Source organism: Austrofundulus limnaeus, unplaced genomic scaffold (assembly GCF_001266775.1).
Source record: "Austrofundulus limnaeus strain Quisiro unplaced genomic scaffold, Austrofundulus_limnaeus-1.0 Scaffold12, whole genome shotgun sequence".
Classification (NCBI taxonomy): Eukaryota; Metazoa; Chordata; class Actinopteri; order Cyprinodontiformes; family Rivulidae; genus Austrofundulus; species Austrofundulus limnaeus.
In genome coordinates this window covers 2,792,391-2,810,355 of record NW_013952414.1, presented here as the reverse complement: position 1 = coordinate 2,810,355, position 17,965 = coordinate 2,792,391, and the positions used below count along the sequence as shown (strand labels likewise).

General features: G+C 39.6%; 1 protein-coding gene across 2 annotated transcripts in view; it reads left to right on the top strand.

Annotated features, from left to right (window-relative positions):
• Nucleotides 1-17,965, top strand: part of arfgef1 (ADP-ribosylation factor guanine nucleotide-exchange factor 1 (brefeldin A-inhibited)) — a 52,887-nt gene continuing 34,922 nt past the window's right edge. The window contains exon 1 of one of the 2 annotated variants that reach the window (XM_014002295.1): nucleotides 1-343. In XM_014002295.1, the coding sequence (XP_013857749.1) occupies nucleotides 220-343 (124 nt within the window). In that variant the 5' untranslated portion in view covers nucleotides 1-219. The remainder of the gene's footprint in view (nucleotides 344-17,965) is intronic. The other variant, XM_014002296.1, reaches the window with a different exon arrangement.

Genomic DNA, 17,965 nt, shown 5'->3' with positions numbered 1-17,965 from the left:
GCTTCCTCTCTCCAACATGGCGCAGGAGGCAGGTTGTTAACGGCGAGCTGAGGGATTTACGCCACCTTCTGTATTTATTTATGTTCGTGAGGAAAGGGCTCTGCGGCTGACATTTCCAAAGGAATACATCTCCATTTCGAGGCGGCTGCAGCCCACCCCCCCTTTCCCCCCCAGCCCTCCCTGGGACCGGGCAACACCTCGCTCCAATTCCGTTGCGACATGTTTGAGGGGAAAAAAACGAAGAASATGTTCCTCACACGAGCTCTGGAAAAGATCCTGGCCGACAAGGAGGTGAAAAAGGCTCACCACTCCCAGCTGCGCAAAGCCTGCGAGGTGGCACTGGGTGAGTCCGGTTCTTTTAGCATCACCCGGCCGCGCTCTGGACCCGGACTCATTGATTTAGACACGTCACGCAGCCTTTCACTTATTATTAACCTGGTAACAATGTCGCAGTGTTCGGCAAAGGAAGTGCATTCAGCTGCCGTGCTGCGTTGWAATCAAACTAAAATCCATGTATTTATCGACGTGGCGTGGGTTCATTTTAAATGATTCCGACTAAAACACGGAAATGCTGCAGGACGGGTGGGTGTTTGCAACACCGAGCCGATGCTGCGAAACTCGTAGCAACATAAAAATAACATAATCCTGAAATTGGAGTTTTTGCTTCTTTTAAACACCTGCATGGCACACATACTTCACCGCTTTTGAGCTATAGTCATTTAAATTCCCTGATTTATTCTTGTTTAACCCTTTAAAGGTGAGATGTTTGCATCTCTTCCTGGAACACGATGTTGTGTTCCTGCTCGGTCATCACAGGGGGTGTTTGGGTTTTTTATTTTTAAACYGACAGTTATCTACTATTATTACCATTTTAATCAGTTATTACTCAGGGCCTTGTTTTAACTCCGATATGTGCCTACGCTAACTGATGTCCAATAAACATGAATTAGTTATCGCCTTTTATTTTTAAGCTAGTCGGTTAATTCCTTGTTGTTTTATTTCCGGTTACGATTTATAAAATAAAGTTGCAGTTGAATCACAACTTAAAACGATGAGGCAAATCTATCAGGCCCAGTTTAAGAAATGTAATTGAAAGTCTATGAACAACAAATAAAAGTATAAAATATTTTCTTTTCATGGAAAACATTTTTATTTTTTGTTTCATCAATGTCCCGCCTAATGCTGGAGAAACAACGGCTTTTATTTTGAAATTCTCACTTCTTCACATCCGTTTTTAATGTAATGCATTTTTGTTATCTTTTTTGAAGCTGTTGGCATGTTTAATTTACAATTCTTGTTTTTCATTTTCTCTAGTAGCTACTGTACATATTTTAAATGTCTTTATTTTACAACTACGTTGAGTAAATTATAATTCAAATCCATCAAAAAGTTTTATAAAATTACAGTCATTTTTTGATTTTTAAATGCAGGGTCTTTTTTGAGTCTGCCTGCTTTGTAGCCTATACTAAGCTAGCAGTGTGTGTGTTTTTTGTGACAGCAAGGGCCAGTAACATGACACTGCAAGAGTGAAACAAAGAGTCCATGTTATGGAGCAGTCAAACATCCTACCTGTATCGACAATGCTTCCATTATCCATATGCTCAGCAGTTGCAAGTTTTTGCAGTTGCCCAGAAGGCTAAATACACCCCTTATGTGTGTTTCTCAAGGCAGGTTTTGATATGTTCCTAAACCAGCCCACACACATACATAGTGTTATTTTTCTTGCCCTATAGCTACAAAATTGCTAGAGGTTTGCAAGTGTTTCCTTTGCCCCCGAAGACAAAATGTTTTTCTTGTTGCTCCACAGATCATGTTTTAAGTTGAAAGACTTGAGATTAGACTGCCATTGTTTTGTGCAAGGCTTCAAAACTAACCACTCAAAGTCTGCGAGATAATCAAGGTTTCTGCGTATTTATCATAAAACTGTTCTATTATTTAGTGTTGATGGAACAGCTCATATTTTTTCCTCAGTGACTGCATTGTTGCTGTCATTATGAGACTAGTAGCAATCTTTTCATGTAAAAAAAAATAGAACACTATTCTGGTGAAACTGTAATTACAGAAACTCATTATTGTAAAAAAACACAGAATCTGCTAAATGAGAATATCTGCAGCGATTGAAGCAGTAATATTACACATAAAAACACAACTGGGTGACCCAGTATACTGAGTGACTTACATAATTTCCCCACAGCTCATTGGTCTCAGAGACATCTCTTATGGTGCGTTCACACCAAACGCGATTTCAGCGTCAGGAGCAGCAGGTTTACATGCAAAGTCTATGGTGGACGCGCTTCAAGCAACGTCGGGAAGTTCTGCGGCGCCTCAAGCGCGATTAGAGCAGCGCGATTTGGACGATTTGGACGATCTGAGCGTCGAACGCTCAGATCGTCCAAATCGTCCAAATCGCTGAAGTTGGGAAATCTGAACTTTTGCAGCTCGACGCGCAGCGTCAACCAATCAGAGAGACTCCACTGTGTGACGTAGCGACATATTTCCCGACGGGACAGTTTACTGAATGAGGTCCACCAACCTGAAACAGACGGAGCGGAGCTCTTTAGCTAAAATGAGTGCCTGCAGTCGTGTCCTGATCCGCAGCAATGCGTTACAGCGACTCATCAGACTGAAAAAAATAGTCCTGAAAGCAGCTGTGAGCCTCTTCTCTGAATTATCTGGTGAATTAATTATGAATTAATTATCTGATGAACGTGACACGTTCTGGCTGTCTGTAAATAAAGCAAAGCCACTTCCTCGTCCGACATTAAACGGAGCCCGACAGAGGAGGGAGGGGCGGGGCGGCTGTCGCCGTGCGGCGCTTCAACAACTGTCCTGCGTCTGACCTCAAAGTGCACAAGCTTCAGACTTCAGCGTTGGCTGCGATTTTGAAGCTGAAATCGCGTTCGGTGTGAACGCACCATTAAGAGTGCTTCTGTCAGTCTCATTTTTGTTGCTATTGAAGATCCTTGTCATTTTGTCTCTGTAGAAACTAGTTTTTGTGGAACATGTCCCACTAAAAAGTAAGGGGTGATCCAAAATCTCTATTTAGGCTATTTTTGTTAGCTAACTCATACTGTAGCTCTCACACTGACCTTTCTCCTGAATAATCAAAATGTCACCCTGCCGTTTCGTTTGAGATACATCTTCCTAGTTTCTCACATACTCCGAACAGCAGCAGTAGCAGATTCCTGTTATCTTCGGATGGATTGGGATTTTTGAGTGAGCAAAAACTGAGAAAGACTGGCACAAAAAATGTCAAAGGTCTTCTCCATTTTTTATTTTGTTCTATTGCTGGAAACTTAGAAACAAGATGATAGTTGCTTATGCAAAAATGATTTTTCTTCTTGATTTGATTTATTTATTTATTTAACAGGAAAAGATAATTAAAAATCAAGCCTGACTCAGCATAATTGCTGTTTTACAGCAGGTTCCTGTTCTGCAGCACATAAAACACTCAGAATTACAGCATCACAATCACATCATTATACACCATAGACACAAAGACAAACAAGCATACCAAATTTCAAAAAGGCAGCATTTGCAAAATAGGACGTCTAAATATGAGCACAACAAAAAGTGTCCAGCAGATGGCAGACAAGATTCTTCTTAAAGGGCTGTAGTTTTGAAATGGACTTTTATGTTTTGAGGAATGTCATTCCATGCTTTAGTATAAACATAGAAGAAAGACCTCTGGCCGTAACAGTTTTTAAAAGTTGGTATTATCAGTTGTCCTTTTGTAASAGATCTAGTTGAATGACCACTTCCAGAATTTGATTTGCCACTCCACCGAGATGCCGCAACAGCAGCAAGCCGGAGAAACCAGCCCAACCGTCAAGGTAGATGATATTTACCAAAATTAGGATAACTTATGGTCAATGCTTGTATACACGCCATAGGACGCTTGTGTGCTGTTGTTTTTCGAAAATGATGTCCGTCATTTGCGTCTTTGATTTTCCGTTTATGTAGCATACAGAGTAACAGCAACACTAAAGCTGAGGTAAATTTGGTCAAAAACAGACCTGCAGATGCCTGTAAAGCCAAATTGGATGTATTTTCCTGCAGCGATACTGCACAGCTACATACATCTGCCGCCACCGCCGCCATCTTGGTTCTTCGAGTTGTTTCCTTCTTTCTGAAGTCTGAGCTACCGGTATTTCAGTGACAGTTTACTCCATCTTAATCAGGTCAGGGAAGGGATACAGAGTTTGGATGTGGTGAAATATCACAAACATTCATCTAAAAAAATAAGTAAAACAGGCAGGTCTTTCTTATTGTATAAGCCTAAATTTCTCCACAGCTCAGAAGTGGTTTGTGGCTTAAAAGCCGGTGTGTTTTGTAGTAAATGAGATGTTGAAAACAGCGACTCTCAGTGAATAGTATAAAAGCACGGTGCTTAAAATAAGTAACCAATTGGCAAGCATTTCTTAGCAGTCAACATCCAGTGAGTCACACTACCTACTTGCTCACTGAGCAGACACTAAACAACATTGACATCCCATTAGAGTGTCCTCGACCGCCTCCTTTTCAAACACAGTATTCCAACGTTTTTTAAATCTAGTTTAAACTACATTTTCCAGGGGAAACGCCTGCTAGATGCTTCAGGTCGATGCCTTAAAAAAGGTGTTACCTTTTTGTTTTTATGGAGTTTAGTTGCAAAAACAGTCCAGCTATAGGGTTTTTTATGAACACATATGAAACCAAGAAGGATTTTTTATTTAGTTGCCAGAACAGTGGCTCAGTTGGTAGAGCTGATGTCTCTCAGCAAGAAGGTCGCCGGATCAAATCCTGTCCCAGGGACCTTTCTGGGTAGAGTTTGCATGTTCTCTCTGTGCATACGTGGGTTCTCTCTGGGCACTCCGGCTTCCTCCCATAGACGTTTGTCTCTATGTGGCCCTGTGATGGACTTGCAACCTGTCTAGGGTGTACCCCGCCCCTCGCACAGTCAATGCTGGATATGGGCACCAGTGACCTTGAAAGGAAGAAGCGGCTATATAATGGATGAACTATTGTTTTGGTAGCTTGTCCACAATGGATTGAAAGTGAGTTGATGCTCCAAGTGGAGAAGCTTGATTTATAATGGGATCTTGTTCACAAGGTGGAAATTGAAAAGCACATTCAGGTAGAGTCTGCAGAATGTTAAACTGACATGGTCCACTGACTGTTCCAAACATCTGTCTGTTGTATGGTAAAAATATCTACTGAAATCACAGCAAATCAGTTTCTTCTCACTTATGTAGCCAACTTTCCCCAGCAAGCTTTTTATACTCAAAGCTAATATATCTATAAGGTTGTAACAATACATCAATCCACATCGAGATATTGATTAAATGATTAATTATTCAATTACATTATAGATCCATTTCGTCATCATATGCCCGATGTAGAGTGATGTGATATATGCCCATCTTACACAATCCTTTACTTAATGATTGTGTTAAATGGGCATATACAGGTATTTCATTGTGTCTTATCACAGATTTGTGAATTGAATCGTATCATGACAGACTTTGTGATATTGAGAAACATTGTCATTCAAACAAATCAATACAATATTGTATCGTGATAGAGATTGTGATTTACACCCCTAAAAACTACTGTTGGGACAGCTGTGCTACATCTCATCAGTCAATGTAAATCTGACATATACATAATGAACCCATTAAAGGGGGGAAGTATTATGCAAAATCAACTTTTTTTTAGCTTTATATCATGTTATAATGTCATTGTCTCATCAAAAACACACCCAGGGTGTTGGTTTAACTCATTCATGCATGTTTGAGAAATCTTTGAATCTCTTGTGTTAGCCATATGGAGCTGCCTAAACACCTGCTGGTACAGAACACCGCCTGTTGGTATAGCACCTCCCTGGAGCTCAGTCTTGCTGAAGCATTGTTGTGAAGATGTGCTGAAGTGGTAGTGTCAGAAATGGTAGGAGGTTCTTAAAGAGACAGAGGTGTTCAGATTGCCTTAATTAGCCTATGATGCAACATTCAATTTATTTTTGATACATAGAGAATTTTCAGAAAAACTGAAGGCAACATACAGTAGCTACTTAATTGTGGTAGAGTTGAACTATGTGCCTTGAAAATAATAATGCGCCAACACTATAACTGCTAAACCATTGGATAGTTTAATGGTTGGGAGATGAGTTAGGCAAATTGGTTTTGTTTGTAGCTTTATACCTAAATAATTTTTAAATGTGAGTGCTTTGTTTTTATTGTATGTATACAGCAGGTAGTGTAAGTAAGCCATGCACCTAAATAATACAATGCTGGTTGGCATCTTGTACTGGTAACCTTTTGGAGGGTAACCTCTGATGTGGAAATTGAGATTTTCTTGTATGCTTGCAAAAAAAAGTCCTGGTTTTGTTAGTTTTAGATGGAAACTTTTCATATTGCTTAAAGGTTTTAGTCTGTATTACTGCATTTCAGCATTAACTGTTGCAAATCATTTTTTTCCCCACTAGCAGTAAAACATACTTAAAATAAAGCTGTAAACAAAGATGAAATCAACATGAGCTTTCAAGCTGTTATTGAGAGCACAAAACTCAAGGCCTCTAAGTTGGCTGGAAAACCGGTGCAACAAATGTACCTCTGATCATGAAGAATGGTGAACGCTTCTCAATATCCAAAGTCTGTTCTCTCAAGATAAGCACCAGGTTATAAATGATCCTGTCGTTAATTGAGGCTTTGACCATGACTCCCCAAAGACGTGACAGAGCTCTCCAGAAATGTGAAGGGCTGCAGTCGAGGGCAAGCCCTGAATCTCTGTGCTGTCACTGAATAAAAAAAATAAAATAAATGTTAAGTGATTTGTGACAGCCCAAGCGCCTGTCATAACCCTGACAAAATTTTTGCAGCATCTTATTTCAGTGCTGCAGAGAACCTAGTAAAAACTGGCAGGCATTGTTGGAGAAAATGGTGTAAATAAGGGAAGAGACGGCAGCTTTCCGTGACATTTTTGCCACTTTTGTTTCTCATAATGCTGTAAAGTTCACTGCACTTAATGAGTTTTCTTTTTGACCTGTTTTGCTGTTTGAATCTAAATGGAAAATGTGAATATATGTGGTGATCGGGCAATTGATTTGATTGATGAATCTAGAGTTGCATGTTTCTCCCCTTAGCAGATAAAATTCTAAGCATTTACAAGTAGTCAGAATAAAACACCTGTAATCAAAGGATGTTTTTGCCTTGACCTTGTTTATTTTACTGGATTTTGGTATAGTAAATCTTCCAGAATTTAGTTTAAGATGAATGTTTTGACAATTGAGAGGTTGTTTTAAAGGAAACTGAGAAATGAGAGGCCCAGGCCCTTTGCCTGCCTTGCTTTTCCCTTCACACTGAGTGCAGACACTTAATGTGCTTTTAACTGTAAAGCTTGTATGTAAAACAACTTGGGAAGTCTTTAACATGTCAGGGCATTTCTTCTTCTGAAAACACCCTCACGTTTTTTTTCTACACTCATACGTCCATGCATTAAACATGATTTCTCTCCACTGATGCCTCTTTCAGTTCGTGAGAAAGGTGATAAATTAATTATGTTGCAGGCAGATCAGATGAATGAAGAGAAATCTCCTCCTCTTTCTTGCATTCGATTTGTGTTCCATGGTGTTTCAGGAGCTTGATTMATAATATCTTTTATCGATCAGTCATTTGTATTCAACTCAGGGCATTTGGTTGGTGCTGAACAAATAATGCATCACATGTATGCTAAAGAAGGCGGCTGGAGGAGTTTTTTTTTTTTTTTTTTAACGAAGGCCTGTAAGAAACGAGGCAAAGTACTCATAAAGAATTCAAAGTTGCAGTGAAAATGAAAATTAATTCTGTGGTAAATTTCGTTACATTGTTATGATCATAGTTTTTTGCGTCTTGTTGCATTTTTGGTCTTTTGAAAATAAATTCTTGGAGCAAAATGTTGATCTATTTGAGAATAATAGAACCAAATCACAACCACTAGATTGGGGCCTGTCAGTCCATAGATACGTTTGTCCCAAAGCATAGTTTGTAGTAGGGTTGGAATTTGTTTGAATTCACCCTCCTTTGCACAATATAATCTTGTTCTTTTATTAAACCACACTTTAGATTGTCACTGCACACCATCCATTTGTGCACACGCTACCTGCAGATTCTTCTTCGTTGGTGTTTTGATGACTTATTTTCCCAGTCAGCGGACTGGGTAACAAAACTAAAATCGAAATAAAAAAATTTGGATGATTCCGGGAGAATCGAAATGTTCCAGTTCCGGTTCCAGTCGGTGCTTGAGACAGGAAGTTTCTTTTCCGTGTGTACATGATGCAGTTCAAACAAAATGATCAAATGTATAACTTCTATTAGCAATTTAGACATAAAAATGTTTCATAAGTTGGCATAAGTTGTCTAGTGTGACAGAGCCTTTAGCCGTATGGGCCAAAAATGACAGAATAATTTACAAATGATCAGCATTTTAGAAGTCTTAAAACCAGACACTTTAAGAAAAAGCTTGACAAAGTTGCACACAAGCTGCAGGATAATGCAGTTTTGAACCCTAAAGGAGCATCAGGCTGGACATGAACAGACTGTGAAAAAGTATTATAGGATTCTATACCTTCTGACTACTTGCAAATAAATGATTTGCTGATTGCCTGTCATCAGAAAAAATGAAAGCTTATTATAATTTACAACAGAGGATGTCCACGAAGTGTTAGGTCAGGTAAGAATGACACCTCAACTTCACAAACCCCATTGACCATTCTAATTGGGTCAAATGCATTTAAAGCACAAAGTTAACCAACCTACTGCTGCTTTGTGTTTTACTAAGAGTTCTTTGAGTTATCACCACAGTTAGATTTCCATTTTTGCTAGAGGTATTAGGCACAAATATGAAAGCTGCTTTTAATATGGCAYGAGGGGTGACTTTTAATGGAAACTAGAATTGCTTTTTGACAAACATCTAGAACTAAAACATTTTTTGTTTAAAAAAATGTTTTCACCAGTGGCTTTGCTGAATTGCTGCTAAGTCTTGAGGTACAAGGTAAAATTAGTGAATCAGCTCAGCTGAGGTACGACAGCCATCCCTTACAGGCTCTCTCCTGGAACCTGAGCTGCCGCAGATCAGACCACTCCAGTCTGTTTAACAAGGAAGTGCATTTTAACTGTGCAAACACATTTGTTAATGCTTCATCTCTCTCTTGGTTATATCTGTTTTATTTGTCCTGGAAAACGACAGCTGTACAACAATTGAAGATAAGTGTTCATCTGTGTTTTGATCCTTTTCTTGACCTTATGAACCTCTCTTTATGTTCAGTCACAAGCTCGCTCAGCAGCTGCAGCTCGCACTGATGAAAGACCCAAGCTTTGTCTTTATAAACAGTAATAATCATCCCAGCTTTCAAAATTACAATTTTTTTCAGTTATTGTGGATGGGCCTGAGTAACACACTTAATTACCACCCTCTTCACAAAATAAAGAATTTATTTCAAAAAAATTTGTGGTTCATATGTCAAAAATGTGGGCGCTGAGGTAAAGCCCTATAAAATCCTTGTGAAATTGCTGGAAATGGTTTTAAATGGTAGCAACTGTGATCAATAAATATTTGCCACTTTGCAATTACTGCAATTAGTGCCATGCAATGATGACATATTTTTGTGTAACATACTATCACTATCAGGCGTACGTGTGAGTCCAGTGGTGGAAGGCAGTATGGAGCAGCTAACCCTACAAACTTGTTCAAACACCGGAAACACCCACATAAACTGGACTGCAAAAGAAATCCCGTAAAGGCATACCTAGGCCACAACGTAGACCACATGCAAGTGCAATTCTTGTCTATTAATCGGCATATTTATCCTTATTGGGTAAATGCCACAATTTATCATAATTTTTTTTTTGCTTGTATTGCCCAACCCTATGTGCTTCTAACTAGCTCATCTTTTGAAGCTACTTAGCCTAGTGTGTGCACTATCTTTTTATCTTTTTTGTTGAAATAAAACAGAAAAAACTACGTCACAACTTATTTCAAGTACAAATATATATATATGTATATATTGATTTTATAGTCTTTATAGTCTTCTAAAAGGTTGGTGGTCTCTGAGTGAATCTCTCCTTGTCTAAGGGTTTCCTCTACAAAATGTAAGAGGTCAGGTATGATTGGAAATGGTCACTCCAGCTGAATGAGTTGAGGAGGCTTTATTTAACACTTCACATGTTATATTTGTCTTTCATTCACTCACCATTTATCTTTGGCGGCTGCAGCAAGGTATAATGGCTCCATTTCACATAACGGAAAGCCCAATTTATAACGTTAGAGCAGCAAAGTGTCAAATTATTTGTCCGGAGTGGTAATTTTAAAGTGAATTCATCTCAATAACAAAGCCAGCAGCTGAGTAATCAAGGCCTTACGGAGGCAAAGCGCTCTGGGACTTTTTGGCTTGAAAACGAGAGCCCTGATTCAGCCTCAGGAGTGAGACGAGTGATTAGACGTGGGCTTATGTAAGCTTGAGGGGGGTGTTGGTGGGACACGCGCACAAAAACGCATTTGTACATGCACAAATCCAAGTGCACATGCGATTAGTCAGCCCGGACAACCTCTGACACCATTTCCTTCTTCCTCACCAAATTTAATTACTGTTGTGCAAGCTTTCCTTTCATCCTGGACAATGGAAATGTCTCAGGTCGGATTTTAATCAGGCGCTCCGCTGTGATCACAGCTGCTGTGTATGTATTTGTTTGTTTGAAAGAGGATAAAGCAAGGCAGTACAATTGGTCAGATCACCCAACTCTAGTTTCTCCTTGGGGTCTTTATTAAAATGTTGGTGCACATTATGTTATTAGAAACTGATCTCAAACAACTGTTGTTTAATAACACATTTTAAAAAAGGGAATCCTTCTAAGGATATTGATTCCAGTGTGAAGACACACCTTTGGACCACCAGTGCTTGAATCTAAGGCTACGTTCACACTGCAGGTCTTAATGCTCAGTTCCGATTTTTGGAAAAAATCCGATCTTTTTGTGTGAACGTTCACATTACATTTTAAATGTGACCTGCATCAGACCCCTGTGTGAACGCTACACAGCACTGATGTGACACGCATGCGCAGTAAAAGACGTGACGTCTCATCAGCCGGCTTGTTTGTTTACAGAGCTAGCATGGATGTTACATTTTGCACATCGAATCGGAAGTTGTTGTTTAATCAGAGCCGATTAAATAATTATCTGACCTGCTTCTTTTTCAGTGTTTATATCTGAACCTGCCTCTGACCGGGATGCTCCAGTGAAGCTTTTTTTTTTACGAAACTACGAGCTGGAAAAAAGTATCGACCGAGTAGCTAACTTTAGGATCGATACTCTCCGCGACCCAGGCTGGACATCGTTGTTATCATACTAATGAAATGTAAAAAGATGAAGCAACTGGACTTGTGTTTTGGAGCTGTAAACACACGGAGCTACAGATTAAAACAGTGTGACTTCAGGTTAGTGTTTTATCGATCCTTCACCCCTCCTCCTGATGAAAAAGTCAGATGAATGTGACATGAGCGTTCACACTGCAGTCACTTTGAAAACATCAGATATTTATCCGATTTAAAACCACATACTGAAACGGCCTGGGTCGGATTTGAAAAAATCGGATTTGTCTCGTTCAGACTGTCATTAAAAAATCGGATATGAGTCAGATGGGTCAAAAAAATCGGATTTGGGTCACATTTGCCTGCAGTGTGAACGTAGCCTAAGGCTGTGTCTCAATTTAGTGGCTGCAGCCTACCTAGACCATGACTCATGTAGGCCTCACCCTTTGCAGTTCGGCTGTGAAATGAGATTTGTATGAAATGAAAATTTCAGCCAATATCGAKATCCGATATAATTATTGCTGTTTATGGCCGATAACCGATATTTACCAATATTACACAAACACAAAAATTATATTATACATATACGCACAAACACACATGGGTCTTTGTTTGATAGTGTAAATAAATGACAAGACCTCTGGCATGGCTCCCTACTTCAGTTATTCCTGGCTGTGTAGCATCAGTATCACTATCATGATCAAACAGATACCACTCAACCAACCATCTCCCATCCCAAAACAGAAACGCAAAGCTAAAATTGGGAAATCAATATTGGATGTTATATCGGCCCAGTTTTACATATCGGCCGATACCGATATGAATGCCGATATATCGTGCATCCCTAATTTTATTTATTTCATCTCTTTGCAACATAGCATCAACTAAGTTGCTAAACATACATTTAAAAACAAATTCTTCGTTTCGTGATGAATTTCCAAACTACGCCTATTTGGTTGAAACAAACACAACCCCACTAGCTGCGTTTCCATTGACCATGAAAATTTGCAAATTAGAATTTCGAAAATAAATTGGCTCAATGGAAACACGTCAATTTCGATAAAACTTCCTTTTTTCGACAAAATGTTTTTGCGCTAGGATGAGGTGGTTTTTCGGTTGTATCGAAATTGGTGTGTTTCGCAAAACTGCAATGGAAACACTTTTTTCGCATTACAGGGGTCACGTGATAAACAACCGGCTGTTGCTACTGGCAAAAAGATGACGAAGAAGACAACAGGAAGTAGAAGTAGTAGTAAAATCACCGAAGTTGTAAAAGAAAGTAGTAAGCTCACCGACTATAATTTCCCAAAAAATGCCACATACGTAGCCTCTCCCAAGTATAACAGGCTTGTTGCTCGAAAGCCTTGATAAGACACCGACGTCTCCTCTGATGATGAGCGCTAGTGTCATGGTAGCAATTATGCTATGTGTTTACTTCCATTCCCGCCATGTTTKTAATGATTTATCGTGAGAACAAACGTATTCACGCGTGACTTTACTAGCAGTTCCTTACTTAATGGAAATACTGCAATTGCGAAACAGTGTTTTTCGACATTAACAGAATATCGACAAAGTTTTGCGCACATTTGCAATGGAAATGCAGCTACTGTCTTCATTTTTCTCTTAAGTTTGCTGACAGCACAATGAATCCTGTGATATTGTCAGTCGGGAAGGATACTTTGATGCAACCTTAATTTTCAGGATTTTGTGGGATGCGTTCGTCGGCCACTTGAGAAGGAGCCCATGAATTCAGACAGCCTTCGGTGAGAGCCAGTGACATAATTGTCTGACAAAGGCGGACTTCGAAGAACCCTGAATTGAGACACAGCCCACGTGCAGTCCAGAATTTAGATTTCAGCTGATTTGCTCTGCACCGTGTAGATCACTCCAACCACGGGATCTATGCCCGATGCAAATGGGCTTCTAAACTTTTTGAAATGGAAATGGTACTGCTGGAGGCTGAATGGTCTTGATCAATCTCCATCTTCTCTTTCAGGTGATGGAAACTGAGTCAGAGAGCCATCTCTAACCTCTGCCGTGTTTGTATGTGCAGAAATTGTAAGAGAGAGATGGCATTTGCATGATTATATTGTGGAGTTTTGACCCAACTAAAGGGCAGGAACGAATTAGTATGCATTGAAACCATTTCATTTTTCTTTTCTCTGCCTCTTCATTTTAATTTTTTATTTCTCTGACACAGGAGACAAAAAAAGTCTTACAGTGATACCAAGCGCTCAGTCCCTTGCTAGCAGCCTTGCAATATGAGAACATATGTTCGCTTATTGCAAAGGGATAAAAATCAAAGAGCCGTAAAATAACGGGTATATGGAGCGGATTTTCTTTGAAAGCCAGCCCGGTTCGCATCCTTGCTTTCTCCCCACGTCTCTTTTTTTTTTGTCCTCACTCTGTCTGAACTCAGCGCCCACCCCTCCCATTTCATTGCTGCCGGCCCTGTGATGTGCTGAAAATCATCTCCAGGGAGATGTCTGTTTATCTGGCTCCCTCCTACCGGTTAGGCATCCACGTGCAGCTCGTGTTGTGTCCTAAAGTGATGAAATAGTGGAGCTCTCGTGAGGTTTTCTTTTATATTTGTGCTCTTKAGGTAAATACAGGTGCTGTGACTGTGATACTGCGTGTTGATATCCTGTCGGCAGAACAACTGGTTATTGAATTAGCGCTCATCAAGTAGCTTAAGTCAGCAGGAAAGTGTTCCCAGGTGAGTGCAGCCTGTCGATGCTTGGCTCTCGGCTTCGTAAAGCCATGATACTGTTCAGAAAAGCTGGAGAGAACAGTAAAGAGGTTAAAGCACTGCACAAAGCAAACGCTGTAGTAATTTACTGGTTTTTAATGTCATTTGGGGGATTTTACTACAACTCAAACATTTACTAGAAAGTGCAATAAAAATCWTCATGTAAGCATGGATTTAAACATAAACTGAGCGCGGAATCATTTTTCAGCTGGATGGTGAGAGTGTGCCGTCTGCTTTGAGTGACATAATAGGAGAATGTGGGGGAAAAGAAACTAAACTAGAAGAATTTGATAGTTAAAACATTGCTGTGAAAATTTATGCTGGATGGCAGTGTAATAATCACTATATCTCGCACAGAAAAATATGCATTCACTATTTTTCTCCCCAGAGGCAGGCATCAATCAAAATGTTTCATGGTGATGGTAAATAAAATAAGAAAAATCAGAATTATAAATGAGGCATTTCRAGATGTTTGGAGTATATTTCATTTGAGAGAACAAAATAGTTTGGGGTGTTTTGAGGTGCTTCTCTCGTGAACAAAAATTGTTGCCTAATATTTGAACACAGCATCAATAGTCTGAGGAAGTTGTGCGTTTGGTGGGCACTTCCAGCAGGTTTTTGCTAAGGAATGTTTAGACCTGTCAATCATGTAGGGGGGCTGCCCATAAAGTGGGTGATTTACTGTAAGYGAGTCTGCCAGCTGCCCCTGGCAGCAGTAGGAGAGTAAAAAGAAGCTTGTTTTACCACAAGATTCGACTTGGTTTTCCAAATGAGGTCTGATGAAAGCAGACATCTTGTTTCTATGTGTTGTGGTTGGACCATGTACACCCAAACATTAGCACAAATGGTGTTAGCCTCGGTTTCATGTTTGTTTATACGGGGAAGGTTTCATGAATATTCATGCACATCTTTTATCAAATCTGTTTACGTAAACAGGGAAACATGAACTTTCAGTTTGAGAGTGTGAAAAGTGTGTGTAAATGGTGTGAACTGTAAATCTTGAGTGCGAGGGCGACAGATTCCCACTTTAAGTTCAGTTGAGGTCTTTTTTTGGATAGTTGAGAGTTTTTAACTGTTGACACAAAGCATCTGACCTTTGGCTCAAGGTTTCTTGCACCACCCTTGCTRATTCATCAACTTATCTGTTATTGCTGCCATTTGCATCCTAAGAGGCTGACTGCACAATCGTGAATTGATATCTAACCCTTGATAGCTTTTGCTCAGCGTAATTGAAGGGGTTCACCAATAAGCTCCTTTGAAACACATTTTAAATAAAGCGTGGCTGTAACTTGTCGCAGCTCTCCGCCAGGTTCAGCGTTGAGGTGCTATCTTGGTGTTTTTCTTCTCTAGATGAGGTTGTGTTTATTCAAGCGTCTCAGTCAGACACTGTAACCTGAAGCTGCAAGGTTTTTGTCTTTATCTCCCAGGATAGTTAGTCTTCTCAACTAATTTTAAAGGCGTTCATAACCTTATTGCTCAAAGTGGTTTGGTAGGTCAGTAACCATACACAGTGTGCATTATATGCTTTACCATATTTTATTCGTTGGCTTTAATGCTGGCACTTGGATGTGTTTTTTGTGTGAGCTCACTTCAAGCTGAGGTGCTGATCGTCTCATGTATTTTTCACTGTTGGTCTTGTGGCGTAGGGCTCGTATGTCAGACTTTGTTTTGTTTCTTTGAGACATGGGCTCTCGTGTTTGTCATTAGTCTGACACTGAGGTTATGATGCACAGACAGTGATGTCCTCCACATAGACACAGGTGTACAGTATGATGTGTGATTGTAAGTCCAGTGTGCTTTCATAATATTTTTCTTTAACGGTGTGTAGCGTGTGGGCTGAAGCTGGGGTGRCAGAGGCAAATGTTTTCTGAAATTTAGGAAGTTTTTATTTCCCCATGTTGTAGATTCTGAACTGTATTTTCAGCAGGGAAGTATCCAACTACTTTGTGTGTGTGTGTTAGTTTCTGCCAGAGGACCATCACGTTATAACCAACAAAGTGATGTAATTTTCCTGGTCCTTACCTTATTTTTATTTTATTTTTTTTTGCGGTTCTTCTGCACTCTACTAGTTAAGTTTAGAGGTGTAATGTGAACTAAGTTAAGGTTAGGGTAAGGAATAGACTAGTAATAGAGTTAGGGGAAATGTATGGGTTATGCATTAATGCAGTTAAAAATATGAATGGAAGTCAATACAAAGTCCTCAGGTTAATGGAAGTACAAGGATGTGTGTGTGTGTTAGGGTTGGGCAATATTGGCAAAAAAAATCACGATTAATTGTGGTATTTAGCCGATAACGATTAACTTGACGATTAATTCCCTGGAGTCCCTGGACACCCTTATGTCCTAGTCACATGACCAAGTTAGTGGGAAAGATTTGCTTTTTGGAAAAATCTGTTCCAAATTGTGTCAAAATTACAGATTTCATGCTAAACATCAAATTTTAAATTGTGTTGATAGATAAATAATTAACAGAACTTTTTTTAAATGTTTGTYATATTTGAAGCGGAGAGGAGCACCGAGCGGACTGACCGAGGAAATATCCTGTCAGTCTGCCTGGTGGCATCAATTGTATTAATCGTTAAGTGCCAAAAAATAATCGATTAATGTTTTCCTGACAATTAATTGCACATGATACGATTATGCCCAACCCTAGTGTGTGTGTGTGTGTGTGTGTGTGTGTGTGTTCATTTTGTAAACTTGCTGGCAATCAGGAACATATTTCTTTTGCCCTCTCAGCTTTCTACAGAGTTTGAAGTGAAATTGTATTCACTCCAAAGCAGATCTGAAGATAGATTTTGGCAGCTTGAGACTACTTTAGAGTTTGAACTGAGGAGAAAAAAAAAAGATGACAGCCATACTGAAGTATCGTGGTTAAGTTTGGTCGGTCCTGAGCTGAGATTTCTGCTTTTGAAGTATCCAATACACCAGAGAAAAAGGATTTTMTACAAGTAATTGACCCACATGTCTCTTGATGACAAGAAAAGGGCATGTAATGACTTTAAAGTGTCTCTCTGGGAATTTTTGCCATTCTGATCATAAAGCTCATTTATCATCTTGCCTTCGTCGGCTGTTAGGACCAAGAAGGAATAAAGCTCAGTAAAATTAGTCTTTTCATTTGACAAATCACAGCCAGGCCAAAAGAAGTGKTTTTTAGTTTATCTTGTGTTTAATGGAAGCTTCTGTAGGACTGTAGTTCCTCCATTACCTGCAGAAGCACCTGCACAATAACAAGTTATTCAGGCAGCAACTTAAAATCTGTTTGAGTCACAATTGTACAAATTGTGCAATTGTAAGTTTTCCTAAGCAYGTATGAACAAAATGAATTTTTCTGTTGCCCCTGTGCTGTCATAGACAGGTTCTGTGTTGGTCAACCTCATGCAAACAAACCCTTTTATGATTAATAAAAACCCATCGGTGCATTCTTGAAGTCGTTTTGATGTCGTCCGTATTTGTGGTGGCAAACAGTGCAGCTCAGATAAACAGTTGCTGGCAAGTAATGTAAAATATTTTGTGTGCATCACACACATTTATTTAGATATTTAGGAGTGTTGTACTCCTATGTAGAGATCTTACAACCTGATGCACGGCGGCAGCATATGTCACATGATCGATTCACATGACCTTTTTAAACTGCTGTTGCTAAAAAGACACAGGCTCTCTGACATTCTGTTGCATTTTTTGTCAAAAATGAGACTTCAGACTATACAGCCATTTTTAAATTGTGTTGATAGACCAAGTAAAACTGGAGTTAGGATATATTATGCCACTTTTTTTTCTGAAAATGATCGTCCTGTTTGAAGCAGGAAACAGTAATCGCATGGAAAAAAACAGTCAGCCATCTATCTCATCTTTCTTTCAAGCCTAAAGGTTATTATAACCCCCCCCCCCCCCCCCCCCC